The sequence below is a fragment of the Rhinopithecus bieti genome, unplaced genomic scaffold, assembly GCF_001698545.2.
Source record: "Rhinopithecus bieti isolate Rb0 unplaced genomic scaffold, ASM169854v2 scaffold_3041, whole genome shotgun sequence".
In the NCBI taxonomy this organism is placed as follows: domain Eukaryota; kingdom Metazoa; phylum Chordata; class Mammalia; order Primates; family Cercopithecidae; genus Rhinopithecus; species Rhinopithecus bieti.
Genome location: NW_016804262.1, coordinates 1,807,809 through 1,824,360, shown reverse-complemented (window position 1 = coordinate 1,824,360; position 16,552 = coordinate 1,807,809). Strand labels below are relative to the sequence as shown.

The window sequence follows — 16,552 nt, the reverse complement described above, 5'->3', positions numbered from 1 at the left end:
AGCCAGAGATATTAGAAGACTAAATAAAGCTACCTTTACAGACACATTCTTAAATGTGTGAAATAAAACTAGGGCTCATAGAGAAACTAACTAGAAAATATGCGCAGAATGACCAAAACTTCTTTCAACACACTTCTCGGACTCTTTCAACACTATGGATTATCTCAAACCAGAGGAATGTCTGCTATGGTATCTGGACCAATGCCAGCCCTTGTTATAAAGCAAAGAACACTTTAAGAGAAGATCTTGAATCCTTGTGCTTTGCAATCTGACAAGCAGAGGTATTCAAATTAAACGGTTAAGATGAGAATCAAGAATGGTAGATAACATTTTAGGATACAGACTAATTCCAGATAATACATTTGAGGAAAGATTCAGAATGTAACACAGCATAATTTATAGAGTTGTCTAAAGATGTATTACCCCCCTATTGAAGTATACAGATATTTAAGTTGGCTTTTGCCTAAATCTCAAATACCTAGGTGTTGTTTTGCTTTGTTTTTTAAAGGTACTCTTGTACTGTAGAACAACATTTTCAAATTTTGGATTGTGGTCCACTAGTGTCTCATGAAATCAATTTAGTGAACCACAACCAACATTTTAAAAAAATAAATAAATAAAAAACACCAAAAGACTAGTCTAGCCTAGAATAGAAAATGATGTGTTTAACCTGCAATAAGAAGTATTTTGTGAAACTATTGTTTTAGTTGTGTATGTGCATATGTGTTGTGGTCTGACTCAAAAAACTTAGAAGGTTGCTGAAATGATGTCTACATTCCATACTTTCTGTAGGAGTAGAGGAAAGGGGCCTCTGTGTAATCTCCTCTTAAGTCACTGGCATTATAAACTACTACATAAATATATTGCCACTCTTCTGAAAGGGGCACAGAGAAGTCTTAGTGTGAGGGACTGCCACCACTCTGAAGTTTAACCCTCAATGCAGAATCGCTGGAGCAGAGTAAAGGAAGGGAAGGAGGCAAAAGAAATAGACACAAGAAGCGAAGTTTTCTTCCACCCCTATCTTCTACAGGCTTACAGAAGCTTATATAATTGGGTTATTTTGAGAGTGAGGAAAGATCAAGAAAGAGTACTAACTTGACTATCGCTATGGTCTAATTCAAACATTTAAGGAATAGTGGGGGAAAAAGCACCAAGCACCAGGCACAGATAGGAGCTATTACTGACATACGGGAAAGAATGGACATTTATTTGAATTCAAGCAGTATTTGCATTTCCCAGGGCATAAACACTCACGTTAAAAGTCGTATTAAGGAAGCCAGGACTTGCTAACATTATGACTCATAATCTTGAATCTTGTAAGTATCGAATCAATCTAGTGAATACTTTCAAATAAAATTAACTCTGCTTCAAACACACATTTTAAAACACTGCATTTCTTGGAAGGAACAAAATAAAATACTAACATAACAAAATGTTTAAGGAGACTTAATTCTTTATAAACTGTTGCATGAAATTATAACATCTTAATTCAAAAGCAGAAATGAACACTCACCTCTGCCTTCGTTCATCATCCTTTAAAACTTCATAAATGGCCACCAACTAAAATAAAAGCATTACTTTAAAATAAAAATACTCTCAACTATAAGAAATCACGTAGGAGAGTGAAGGCACTACAATACACATGCAGCAAATCCTATGTGCCCATATATACAATAAACAGATGAAATCTCAATTATAAGTAACACTTTATGTTTTGGTAGTACCTTAAGAGGTTAAAAATGCTTGATATCAAAATAAACCTTTGTGACAGTTACAAAAGTAATACTTATCTTAAAATGTGCATTTTAAAAACAAAAGCTGTAATTTAGACAAGAAAATTATGACAATTATGACCCTCCAAGAATTTAGAGATGCTAATACAAAATGGTAAAACGTATTTTGTAGAAACTTGAATAAAACACATACACTATATTTTAAACTACTACCTCATTTTCAAATGAAAATATTCCATATATAAGTGAATTTTCTACCATCAACATATTAATACATTTGTCACAAAAATATATATAATAGCATATTTCACTTACTTGTCTAAACTGAGTTTCTGCATTTTCATCTTTATTCTTGTCTGGATGTAAAGTTAGTGAAAGCTTACGATATGCTTTTCTGATGTCTGCAGATGATGCATCCTGGAGGTGGTAGGGGGAGGGGAAAATACAAAGCAAACTTTGTCAGAAAAAGAAATTCCCAGAACCTTGTTAAGATCTGAGAAGACAGCCAACCAAGTGCAGGACCCCAGGCAATGTAATTTGAGCAATCAGTCTAACAACCAGGCTATGCAACTAGCCTGACCCACATGACTGAACAATTATTCAATCTAATTTGGCTCTCCTCTTAACTTTTCATTACCATACAGTCAGTTAAAGAAGACAGTATTTGGCGAAACTTTTCAAACACTTGCCTTCCTAAAATTAACCAATAAATCTTTTTCAGCAATTAAGAGATCAAAAGAAACAAATTAAAATTAATACATCTGTGTGCCTTCAAAGAAACTCTTTATTTATTGGCAAATGTTAAAGCCAATTTCTGAATCCCAGGCTAACCGTATGGTTTCTCTACTGTTATTTATATTGAGTTTATCATCTTAGCAACAACTTACGGAATCTCACTTTCACATGTCAAAAAGCATGCCTATCTGAAGGGAGTTAAATTCGCATTTATCAAAAATTATTATCATTAGAAAGAGTTAAATATACTATACTTATTTACTTAGTACTTTAAAGGGTATTTTCAATGTTGGCCAGCCTCCTCAGTCTGGTTCATAAAAATAAATTTGCCCAATATTTATGTATTACTAGTATAGTTTAAATATATCTAAAAGGTTACCACGGTTCAGTACTTAGATTAAGTGGATATTAAAATTACATTTTATATAATCCTGTGTGCACAGGTAAAATCAGACAACATGATTTCTACATGGCCAGTATAAAATGCATAATAATAACAAAGAATACACTGTCAAGTAGGGTTTAAAACTTTTCTTGAGACAGTCTGACTCTATCACCCAGGCTGGAGTACACTGGCACAATCTCAGCTCACTGCAACCTCCACCTCCTGGGTCCAAGAGATTCTTGTGCCTCAGCCTCTGGAGTAGCTGGAATTATAGGCATGCACCACCACACCCAGCTAATTTTTGTATTTTTAGTAGAGACGGGATTTCCCCATGTTGGCCAGGCTGGTCTCGAATTCCTGACCTCAAGTGATCCAACCACCTCAGCCTCCCAAAGTGCTAGCTAGGATTACAGGTGTGAGCCACCGTGCCTGGCTGGGGTTTAAAACTTGATCTGTATTAAACTTAAAGTATATTCAAATAACATACTTGTATTGGGAAAAATGAGAGTAAACTTGCATATTAAATGTCTCTCATCTGATAGCAGACTGTCTAATTAATTTCAAAAACTACTAAGAAGTTCAAATGATGAAAACACCAAACCAAACCAACACAAAAAAATCTATATACCTGGGACTAAATATTATCAATAGTTTTTAAATAGAGTTGGAGAGAGACAAAGTGAAGCTATAATTAGTCTGTCAGGCTTGTCTTTACAAACCATTATTTTTATTATCAGTTTTCTGGGGCTTGTTGCTCCAGACCAGTATGTTACCCGGGGTGTGAGTATTTTTGTGACTTGTGGAAGGCTGTGGAGCTATAAAAATTACTAAAGTACGGCAGGTAACATGGTTGTAATTTTCAATCTAATTTGCTTAATAAAATTGACATGTTCCCTACATAGACTACAGATAATGTGGTAGAAACAAATTATTATCTAATGAAAATCTATGACGAATCCTTTTGTTGAGCAAAGACATCAAGTGTCAACTGAATAACCAATCTCTAATTGAGATTTTAATCTCAGATTTTTTAAAAATTGGGACTATATCATAAATTATTCAACAAGTATATTCCATACAAAATAATAGCTATGTATTTTCTTATATTACAAAATTAATACATCCTCACTATGGAACATTTCTTACTTAAAAATAAAAACAACTAATAGTAACCTAAGGCAGTTCCCTGCTTCCAGTCTTGCCATTCTGATCCCCCAATCCTCCATTTTTCTGTCACCATATATACCCCAAATGTAAATGTGGTCAGACGGTTCTCCTACTCTAAATCCTTGAGCAGCTACCAGGTGCCTCTGTCACCTATGTTTTCCAATTTTTTTAGCCTTATCTCCCATCCTCTTGGCTCATCCTCCTGGTCCCCCAGATTATTACACCTTAGGATACAGTTCACCAACCTCATGTTGTTTTTCACCCAGCTACACATACAGACAACTCTCTTCTAAGGAACAGGGCTATGTTCCTTATACACAAATATTGCCTGACTATTTTCCTCTTGAGAATCTATCCAGTAGAGTTATTTCACCAATAAATTCTACCTCAAGTAGATACAGGTGAAAAACATGAAGATTTTCTTATCTACAAAGACATGCTCTAGATAAGTTGTACTTCAAACTAGCTTATGTATTCATTTAATATTAGGTATTCAATGAATTCAAACTCAGAAAATATTGCTTCAGAATCAGATCTCTTTATGTTGGCTGTTTAGCTTCAGATTTGGGCTAACTTCCCAATGAGATAGAGTTTTGGGAAGGTAGTGAGAACAACTGTTACATTCTTGACCTGATAAACTATATGGAACATGTCCACATAACTACAATGTATGTTCCATTGGAGCTTTAAAGGTAAAGACCCTAGTATGTATTGGTTTGTCTAATACATTTGACATCACATTTCTATTAGAAGCCTGAATGTTAGAACATTCATCTCCCATATTCACTGGATTAGGCGTTTTATCTCTCTAGCTTGGAGAGAAAATTTTTTGCCAGCACGTGAGTGAAATGGCTATCTTTAACTCAGATCTACTGGATTCATCTGTTAGAATTATTTTCCTTCTAAATGTGCAAGCTAACCATTCATGGTTGGCAAGCTAAACATGAATTATTTTAACAGTCAGGTGACCTCTATGAAGAAGAAACATATCTTAACTTTTGAAAAACAAAACAAAACAAAACAAAACAAAACAAAACAAAACACTCTGAGGCTGGGTGTGGTGGCTCACGCCTGTAATCCTAACACTTTGGAAGGCTGAGGCAGGCAGATCACTTGAGCCCAAGTGTTTGAAACCAGCCTGAGCAACATGGAAAAACCCCATCAGTGCAAAAAAAATTTTTTAAATTAGCTGGGTGTGGTGGCATGCGCCTGTAATTCCAGCTACTTGGGAGGCTGAGGTGGGCGTGTTACTTGAGCCCAGGAGGTTGAGGCTGCAGTGAGCCATGACTGCGCCACTGCACTCCAGCCTGGGTGACACAGTGAAACCCTGTCTCCAAAACAACAACAACAACAAAACCTGAAAATAATGTAAGCTTATCAAAATGGAAACAATGCAATGGCATGTCAGCAAAAAACAGCATGTTAGGGAACTCCAAGTTCGTCCCTCCACAGAAACAGTGAAAATAACCTGACAAAAACTGTCAGAATCAACTTTATCTGATCTCTGAAAACCTGTCAAAATTTACAGCAATTAGGCAAGCACTTAAGAAAAAGATGATTCTCACTAAGGGTCTTAACGATGCCAACCTAAGGCCTTGGTTAGGTTCCTGCTGACAGAGAGATCAGAGTTTACCTTGTTCTCAAAGATCTGTGGTTGTTTTGTTTTAACCTCTCTGTTGGCTTAAAACTGTGTAAAGGGCTTGCTTTTATTTTGCCACACTCAGAACTCTGCCAGGGCAGATAGGCCGTCTGTCGTAACCATTTAAAGGCAACTTTATTTATTTGTTTTTTATTTTTTGTAGAAACAGTGTTTTGCCATGTTGCCCAGGCTGGTCTCAAACTCCTGAGCTCAAGCAATCCACCTGCCTTGGCCTCCCAAAGTGCTGGGATTAGAGGCATGAGCCACCGTGCCTGGCCTACAGGCAAATATATTAGCCGGCGCTGAATGGGGTAAGGGGTAGCAATTGAGGCAAACAATGGATATCATAAATTGTTTCTATAAATATAGAAAAAAGCTTGAAAGGATACAAAAATATTTTTATACAGCTACATATATGTTTGTGTTTTAAGCTAAGCATTATTACAGAAGAGTCAAAAAGATAAAAAATTTAAAAGTTCATCAAGTAGAAACGTTATATAGTAAGCTACAGTTAATTATCAAAAAGCTTGGGGATGTGAGGGGGATCTGGCTGCGACATCTGCCACCCCACTGATCGCCAGGGTTGATTTGGCTGATCTGGCTTGGCAGGCGGGTGTCCCCTTCTTCCCTCATCACTCCATGTGCGTCCTTCCTGAAGCTGCATGCTCAGTCCAAAAGGACAACCATCCCTGATAGAGGAGGACCAGTCTTGAGTCAAAGGTATATAAGTAGCTGCGCTCTCCTGCTAGAATCTCCAAACAAGCTCTCAAAAAGCTTGGGCACACAGACTGAAAAGTGACATGTTCCTTGTGAAAACTGACATGACATCTAGTCCTACATATTCCTTGGATACTAGATGGCCATGTGTGTGCCCAGGACAGAGCACACGCTCAGAAACACTTGAGAAGGCCCTAGTTCTCACTTCTGGCTGATCTTCAGGCTCTGCACAAGCAGAAACTGAAGCTAAGAAAGATATAAACTGCCCAAATGAGTACTGAAGGCATGGCCCCAAGATATACACAGTCTACTGGCAAACACTGGAAATACATATATATATATATANGCCACCGCACCTGGCCCCTGGATTATTTAACTTCTAGGGAAACATTTTCTGTTTTTGTTTTTATCAAATAGCTGTCCGCCATCAAAAAGCTGTATCTTTCACATTTTATGAATGCCCTCCCCATATATATATATATATACGTGTATATATATATATGTATACGTATATATATGTATACGTATATATATATGTATGTGTATATATATACGTATACATATGTATACGTATATATATACATATATTATATATATATATGTATACATATATATATATAATTTATTTATTTATATTTATATAGTCATACACCACATAACAATGTTTCCATCAACAATGAATCACATATATGATGGTGGTCCCATAAGAATACAATACAATGGAGCTAAAAAATTCCTATCTTCTAGTGACATGTTACCTTCCTAATGTCACAGTGCGATGTATTACTCGTGTTTATGGGGAGGCTGGTGTAAACAAGCCTACTGTGCTGCCAGTTGTATAAAAGTATAGTACATACAACTGTGTATTGTACATAATATTTGATGATAATAAACGACTATGTTATAGGGTTATGTATTTACTATACTATTATGGTTATTTCAGAGGGTAATTTTTAAAAAAATATGTAGAAGAAATAAAGTGTAAAACAGCTTCAAGCAGGTCCTTCAGGAGATATTCCAGAAGGGGCACTGTTATAAAAGATGACAGTTCCAAGCATGTTACTAACCCTGAAGACCTTCCAATTAAATGACACATGATATTAATGATCATGACCCTGTGTAGGCCTAAGCTCATGTGTATTTGTGTCTTAATTTTAACAAGAAAGTTTAAAAGTAAAAAAATCAAATAATTTTAAATATAGAAAAAAGCTTATAAGGATACAAAATCTTTTATACAGCTATATATGAGTTTGTGTTTTAAGCTAAGTGTTATTACAAAAGAGTCAAAAAGTTAAAAAGTTTATAAAGTAGTAATGTTACATAGTAAGGTATGGTTAATTTATCATTGAAGAGATCACATATTTTTAATAAATGTAGTGTAGTCTAAGTGTACAGTGTTTATACGATAGCGTACAGTAATGTCCTAGGCCTTCACATTCACTTACCACTTACTCAGTGACCCACCCAGAGCAATTTCCACTCCTGCAAGATATATTCATAGTAAATACCCTATACACGTACATTTTTTACCTATTACACTGTATTTTTACTATGTTTAAATATGTTTAGATACACAAATACTTTTGTGTTACAACTGCCTACAGTGTTCAGTACAGTAACATGCTATACAGGTTTGTAGCCTAGCAGCAATAGGCTATACCATATAGCCTAGGTTTGCAGTAGGCTATACCATCTGGATTTGTATGAATACACTGTGATATTCACACAAAGACAAAATTGCCAAGTGATGCATTTCTCAGAAAGCATCCTTGTCATTAAGTGATGCATGACTATATATTTCTGGCTCCAACTGTTAAGAAAATAACTGCCAAATCATTAGTTGACCAGATATTCTAAGCCAATTGAACAGAAAATTCTAGTGGCCACACATAGCACAGAATATAAACTTTACAAAAGTGTCCATTTCAGAAAAGTCACTAGACAAACAACACCAACTACAATAAGCAGCAACAAAAACCTCTAAGAAAGTAGAAAATATCACCGCCACATTATATATCTAAAATGTCTAATACTCAATAAAAAATTATGAGGCATGTAAAGAAACAAGAAAGTATGGTCCTCACACAGAGAAAAAAAATTAATAGAAATTGTACCTGAGGAAGTCCATATATTGCATTTACTAGGCAAAGACTCTAAATCAATTATTTTAAATATGCTTAAAGAATATGTACAAAGAACTAAAGGAATGTATGAGAATAATGTCTCACATAATTGAGAATATCAACAAAAATAAACTTTAAAAAAACAAAATAGAAATTCTGGACTAGCAAAATACAATAATTGAAATGAAAATTTTACTAGCTGGGGCTCAACGGCAGGCTTGAGTAGACAGAAAAAAGAATCAATGAACACTTAGATCAACAGAGATTACCTGATCTGGGGAGCAGAAAGGAAAAAAAATGAATAAAATGAACAAAGCCTAAGAGACCTGTGGAACACTATTAAAAGTACCAACAAACACATAAGGGACCTCCAAAGAGGAAGAAGACAGAGAAAAGGGGAGAGAAAACATATGTGAAGAAAAAATGACATCTAACCTCAAAAACTGATAAAAGACATACACCTACATATCTAAGAATCTCAACAAACCCCAAGTAGGAGAAAACTAAAGAGATCCACACCTAGAAACATCATAATCAAACTGTTAAAAGAAAGAGTCCCAAAAGCAGCAAAAGAAGCAACTTATCATGTATAAGTTAACAGCTAATTTCTCATCAGAGATTATAGAAGCTAGATGGTAGTAAAGTAACAGGAAAAAAAAATCTATCAACCAAGAAGTCTATATCCAACAAAACTATCCCTCAAAAACAAAAGAAATTATGATACCCCAGTTAAAAAACTAGAATTCATTGCTAGTAGATATGCTTTATAAGAAATGCTATAAGGAGTCCTTCAAGCTGAAAGAAAAAAATACTAGAAAGTAATTCAAATCAGCACAAAGAAATAAAAAACACTGATAAAGATAATGCTGTGGTCTGAATGTTTGCATCCCTCCAAAACTCGTGTTGAAATCTAATCCTCCATGTGATGGCATTAAGAGGTGGGGCCTCTAAGAAGTGATTAGGTCAAATGGGATTAGTGCCCTTGTAAAAGACGTCCCACAGACCTGTGCCTTTTTTGCCCTTCTGCCCTGGAAGGACACACAGAAGGGACTATCCATGAGGAACAGGCCCTCACCAGATAGTGAATATGTTGGTACCTTGATCTTGGACTTCCCAGCCTCTAGAACTATGAGCAACAAATTTCTGTTATTTATAAATTACCCAGCATAAAGCATATTGTTATAGCAGCACAGACTAAAACAGGTGACTACATAGATAAATATACAAGTCATTATTAATGCATTTTGGTAACTTCAATTTTACTCTATATGATTTAAAAGACAGTTACATAAAGCAGTAACTATAAATATATCATAAATAATATAAATCTATGTCTATGGCAGACATTATATACATAAAAATGTAATCTGTGACAATAAACAACATAAGGAATAGGGAACAGTGCTTGTTATACGAGCAACTTTTTTTTTAAATTAATTTTAATTTTCCTTTCTGCATCTAACATTCTAACAAAATTTTACATTACTGAAACTAAATTGGTATTAATCCAAACTGGATTGCTATAAATTAAGATGTTAATTGTAATTCCCATGGCAAAAACTAAGAATATAAAGATCTACAGTAAAAGAAATTAAAAGTGAATAAAATAGCTTTATTTTATTTATTTATTTTCTAGGAAAAAAACTGAAAACAAAAAAAGGCAGTAATACAGGAACAGGAGAACAAAGAAGACTTATAATATATAGAAAACAAATAGCAAAACAGCAAAAGTAAGTCGCTCCTTGTCTGTAATTACTTTAAAATTAAATGACTTAAATTCTCCAATTAAAATGTAGATATTGGCAGAATGAATTCAAAACAAACATGACTCATCACAGCAAGTCCTCACTTACGGTCATTGATAGGTTCTTAGATACTGCAACTTTAAGTAAAATGACATACAATGAAAACAATTTTTTTCATGCTATAATGAAACAACATTGAAGGAAATGATGCTATTTAAAGACTTACTGCAAGTGGCAGTTTCTAAAACTCTACTGATGACAGCAAGAGAGGATTTACTGTACATGGTGTCTATAAGAGACTCACTTTAGAACCAAAATACAAATAGGTCAAAACGGAATGGATGAAAAAAGATATTCCTTGCAAACAGTAATTAAAAGAGACCTGGGTGGCTATACCAATATTAGGCAAAATCAATTTAAACACAAAAATTGTTACAAAAGACAAAGGACATTATTTAATGACAAAAAGGTCAATCTATCAAGAAGACATAACAATATAAATAACATAAACATGCACCTAACAGAGCCCCAAAATAAATGAAGTAAAGATTTAACAGAACTGAAAGGAGAAATAGACAATTCTACAGAAATGGAAACTGCAATACTCCACTTTTAATAATGACTGGAACAATCAGAAAGAACAGTAAGAAAACAGAAGATGTGAACAATAGTGTAAACCAACTAGACACATCTCACAGACAACTATAGAACATTCCACCCAAAAAGAGAATATACATTTTTCTGAAGTGCATATGGAACATTAGCCAAGATATACTGTATTTTAGGCTATTAAATAGGTCTCAATATATTTAAAAAGACTGAAATCATACCATGTACCTTCTCCAACCGTAACGAAATGAAATCAGAAATCAATGACAAAAGGAAATTTGAAAAATACACATGTATGTGGAAATTAAACAACACATTTTTAAATAAGTAATCAAAAAGGAAATTAGAAAATACTGTGATACGAATGAATGTGCCATTATGTTGTCTCTAAATGACTGTGAATGTGTTAGAAGACCATCCTCAGTAGCAGGAGAGAAGCCTATGCTCTTTTTAAAAGAATAAAACTGAAAAGCTCTTTCTTCCTTTATGTTTAGAATATTTGAGACTAAAATAGGAAAGGCCGTAAAATATTAGGGTTTTATTAGTCGTTAGATATTTCTGTTTGGATTCATTCCTTCTGGAAGATTTTAATTCATTAATGTTAACAGTTAATCGTTAACTATTTTTTCTAATTAAAAACAACTGAGGATTAAGCAAGAATAAAATTAAATCACAATATTTAATTTTAAAGTAAAAAAATCACTAGAGAAGGATATGAATGAAAACGAAAACATACCATGCCAAAACATAGGATGTGGTAAAAGCAGTGCCTAGAAGAAAATTTACAGTTATAAACACACTTGAAAAAAAAAAAGAAGAAGAAGAAAAATCTCAACCTAACTTTCTACCTTCCATGGTCGCTATCCTAAGTTTTGCTACCTAACAGCACTGAAAAATCTGCCTTAGGTGACTCAAGGGAAACTTATTATTTTACTTTTTATCAGGGATTGGCAAACTGTTTCTGAAAACGGACAGACAGTAAATATTTTAGGCTCTGTGGGTCAAACAGTCTTCATTACAACTATTAAATCCTGCCATTGTAGTAAGAAAGCAGCCACAGACAATACATAAATAAATGGGTATGGTGGTGTTCCAATAAAACTTTATTACAAAATCAGGTAGTGGCTGCTTTTGGCCCAAGTACTGTAGCTTGCCGACCCTGATTTTAATCAATGGATTGACAATAATCTAAAACTCATTCTATTTATACAGTGTCTCCACAAATGTGATATTCACATTTTTAGGTGTGCCAGGTAGTAGAAAAATATTTGGCTAGTTAACCAAAACCAAAACCAAAAGATCTCATCCAGGATCTGACCAAAGGAAACTCCGTTTTTCTGTTTGTTTGTTTGTTTTGTTTGAGATGGAGTCTCACTCTGTTGCCAGGCTGGAGTGCAGTGGTATGACCTCAGCTCACTGCAACCTCTGCCTCCCAGATTCAAGAGATTCTCCTGCCTCAGCCTCCCCAGTGGTGACGACAGGCACACGCCACCACACTCGGCTAATTTTTATATTTTTAGTAGAGACAGGGTTTCACCATGTTGGCCAGGATGGTCTCGATCTCTTGACCTTGTGATGCACCTGCCTCGGCCTCCCAAAGTGCTGGGATTACAGGTGTGAGCCACCGCTCTCGGCCCGCTCAAAGTAAACTCTTCTTAATGAAACTTCTACTCCCTTGAAAAAGACTCAGGAGTATTAAATTGAAGGGAAGATCATCTATTTGGCTATCAGATTCACTGAGGAAGGAAGACAACATTCATCCAAATTATACTTAGGAACTTCAAACTCTAATTGACACCTGGGACCCTTAATTTGTATAGTGTTATTAATCAAGACCAACTGCCTCAAAGTTAATACAGTCAATGCACTGCATGACATTTTGGTCAATGACGGCCTGTATATATGATAGTGGTTCCTGTAAAATTATAATGGAGCTGACCTATATAGGAGTACCATTTTAAATCTTTTTACTATATTTTAACTGCACCATTTCTATGTTTAGATACATAAATACCATTGTGTTACAAATGCCTGCAGTATTTAGTAACATGTTGTACAAGTCTGTAGCCTAGGAACAACAGTCTATACCATGTTGCCTAGGTGTATGGTAGGCTATACCATCTAGGTTTGTAAAAGTGCACTCTATGATGCTGAAACAACGACAAAATTGCCTAACGATGCATTTCTCAAAATGCATCCCCATCATTAAGCAATGCTTGACTGTAATTCCATGTCATCTTTCTCACTGGGTCTTTGGGTCATTTTCGTATCTGATTTATCGATGAAAAGCTCAAGCTAAACTCTTACTAATGACTGCCCTCTTTACTCTGACCTGCACACGTGTAAATTTAGCAGTCAACACAGCTTTCTCACCCCATGCCAAACCTCTCAAAAAAAAAGCAACAAAAAAACCCAAAACAAACATATGTGTCTTTACACAAGTGCAGTCACCACTAGAATAACTAAATAATAGGGATATGTAAAGGAAGTTGTCTCTGGTGAGTGGATCAGAAGGATAAGGCAGGAAACTTGGATTCATCACAGTATCTTCAGGATTATAAGATTTTACACCAGATGCATATAAAATTTAAAATAAATTGAAAAAAGAAAATGCTTTAGAAATAAGTTTCAAAATAAAAACTAATTTTCATGGCAAAAATAGTAAATACAAGAATATAGTTTATTTCATGATAAATTTTAAGTCTGGGCTTCTATGGCCAATATCCTACAAAAGAAGTAGGGGGAGGCTTTGGGTTTCTCCATAATAGATCACTGTTAAAGTCAACCTTCTTTGGAGAGATGTATTAAAATTTATGTAAGATTATAACTTTAATTGACTTCCTTAGCCTTAAACTATATACAGTAACCAGTGATAGGTTAATCTATACCAAATCCTGGCTACTGATAAAGAACATTTATTATTCTTTGAGAGTCAAGGTCAATAAGAATGATTTCTTGACAAATAAGAAAATAATTTCGAGCACAGTAGAAGAATGTATTCTGTTCCTTTATTTTAGGAATACATTCTGTCCCCTATTTTAAACTAGTAGCTAAATAAATTGAGATGAATAACACATTTATTTGAGTTGGATACACCTCTGTCCTCTCCATAAGATTAAAAAGGTAAGCGTTCTCCAAAATATAGATCAACAAAAGACCGCCGATTCAAGAGACAGCTGCTTCTGATATCTAATTACTGGGGGAACTGAGTTGGCAGGAACACCAGATCAACTATTCACAAAACAAAATAATAATTTCGATAATCTGGTAACTAGATCTTAGACTAAATCTTGCCACTGATTTATCTTGAAAAGGAGGTCCCTTTAACAAGTCAATAGCCGGGGGAGAAAGAGAGGGAGGAGAGACAGTTTTATAATAAAGAGATTTAAGAAACAGAACAAATGTAATGTATGTAACTTGTTTGGCCCCTGATTCAAATTAAACCAGAGTAAAAAGGCAGTTTTGGGACAACTAGGAACATCTGAATAAAGACTGCTACTAGATGCTATTAAGGAATTATTCATTATATTGGATGGGATAATAGTATCCTGGGTATTTAGTATCTCTTTATCTAAGAGATGCAGAGTGAAGCACTCAGGAATAAAATGTCATAATGTCTGATATTCATTTTAAAATACTTCAGAAAAAATGGATTATATAGGAAAATAATTATCAAATGAGCGATGATTAAATATAGAATTCATTAAACTATTCTCTCTACTACTGTTTATAAGTTTTGATAATTAAAAAAAGCATAAATAGTGAACAATAAATACAAAAGTATTATGATTTGTAATATACATATCTGTAAGTGTATAAGAGACAACCTAATAGTGGCCTAGAATTTTCAAAAAAGAAAAAAATAAGAGGAAGTCAACCAAGAAAGGTAAGTGGTAAAGTAAAAGCTGTTATTTGATTTTGATTTATTAGTAGAAAAGTACAGGTTTTATTATCATCTTTAAGGATGAGAAGGTAACCACTATGTAACAGAAAAGCATACAAAAATTTCCAAATTAATAGAAAGAAATTTTACTAAGCCAACAAAAGAAAACTTAAAAAAGTATAACAAATACTACAGACAAGAGAGGAAAAACAAAATCAAGCATTTGTTTCTCATTAACACATACAAACATATACTGAGCTCCCTTATCAAAATATAACTGATCAACAAACTAACTTTGAAACAAAACCGAAAAGGCAGAAAATGGAGATGAAGAAAAACCAGATGCAAACAAAAGAAAAGCAATAATGTTGATAATAGTGGAAATGGGAATTCAGGGTCAAAAGCAAGTAATAAGACAAAGAGTGGTAATAAGTAATGATAAAAGGTCTAATCCACTGAAAAGTTAAAACAGTCATAAACCTTTATTTTCTAAACACTTCAAATTCATTCACATAACAGCAAAACTCCTAAATATAAAACTTGATAAAACAATCACAGCAGAATATTTTAATATACCTCTACCAGAGTATGACATAGTAAGTAAACAAAAAATAAGCAAAATTATAGAGAATTTGAATAATAATTTTGAAAACACTTTTGAGATGTTTATGTTTACAAATATAAGATATATAACATAAATACAAGTGGCCGGGCGCGGTGGCTCACACCTGTAATCCCAGCACTTTGGGAGGCCGATGTAGGCGGATCACGAGGTCAGGAGAGCGAGACCATCTTGGCTAAAAGAGTGAAACCCCATCTCTACTAAAAATACAAAAAATTAGCCGGGCATGGCAGCACGCACCTGTAGTCCCAGCTACTCGGGAGGCTGAGGCAGGAGAATGGCGTGAACCCGGGAGGCGGAGCTTGTAGTGAGCCAAGATGGCACCACCGCACTCCAGCCTGGGTGACAGAGCGAGACTCCGTCTCAAAAAATAAAATAAAATAAAATACAGATAAATATAAGCATACAAATATAAATATTACCAGCAGTTAATACCAAGCCTATATTCACGGTTCATTAAAAAAATGAGTAATAAGTCTGGTCACAAAGGGAGCCTTAATTCTAAAACTTAGAGATAGTACAGACTACATTTTAAAATAATAATCAAATAAAATACCCATCAGAGACCAAGATGATTTTTAAAAACCCCAGCAACTTACAAGTTAAAAAAAATTTTTTTTTCAAGACAGAAATAAAAGTTTAAATTACAAATAGCCTAGAAATTAATGAAAGGGAAAATATTTTACATCAAAATCTATGAGAAATGAAATTCTACATAGAGGAAAATTTATGCAGCATTATATGCTATTATTAACAAGACAAAATAAAATGAATGAACCAAGTGCCCAGGCCAGGAAAGCAGAAAAAGAACAATTAAAATACACCCAAACAGGCCAGGCGCAGTGGCTCAAGCCTGTAATCCCAGCACTTTGGGAGGCCGAGACGGGCGGATCACGAGGTCAGGAGATCGAGACCATCCTGGCGAACACGGTGAAACCCCGTCTCTACTAAAAATACAAAAAAAAAAAAATTAGCTGCGCGAGGTGGCGGGCACCTGTAATCCCAGCTACTCGGGAGGCTGAGGCAGGAGAATGACGTGAACCCGGGAGGCGGAGCTTGCAGTGAGCTGAGATCGGGCCACTGCACTCTAGCCTGGGCCACAGAGCGAGACTCCGTCTCAAAAAAAAAAAAAAAAAAAAAAAAAAAAACAAAAAAAGAAGAAAAAAAAAAAAAGAAAAAAAAAAAAAAAATCTA

The 16,552-nt window shown here is 34.7% G+C and overlaps 1 protein-coding gene across 1 annotated transcript in view; it reads right to left on the bottom strand.

Moving 5' to 3' along the window:
• Positions 1-16,552, bottom strand: part of DNAJC1 (DnaJ heat shock protein family (Hsp40) member C1) — a 123,786-nt gene that overhangs the window by 44,328 nt on the left and 62,906 nt on the right. Inside the window, exons 2-3 of the mRNA XM_017867425.1 lie at positions 2,049-2,150; positions 1,514-1,560 (exon numbers count right to left, since the gene is read on the bottom strand). Coding sequence (XP_017722914.1) covers positions 1,514-1,560; positions 2,049-2,150 — 149 coding nt within the window. The remainder of the gene's footprint in view (positions 1-1,513; positions 1,561-2,048; positions 2,151-16,552) is intronic.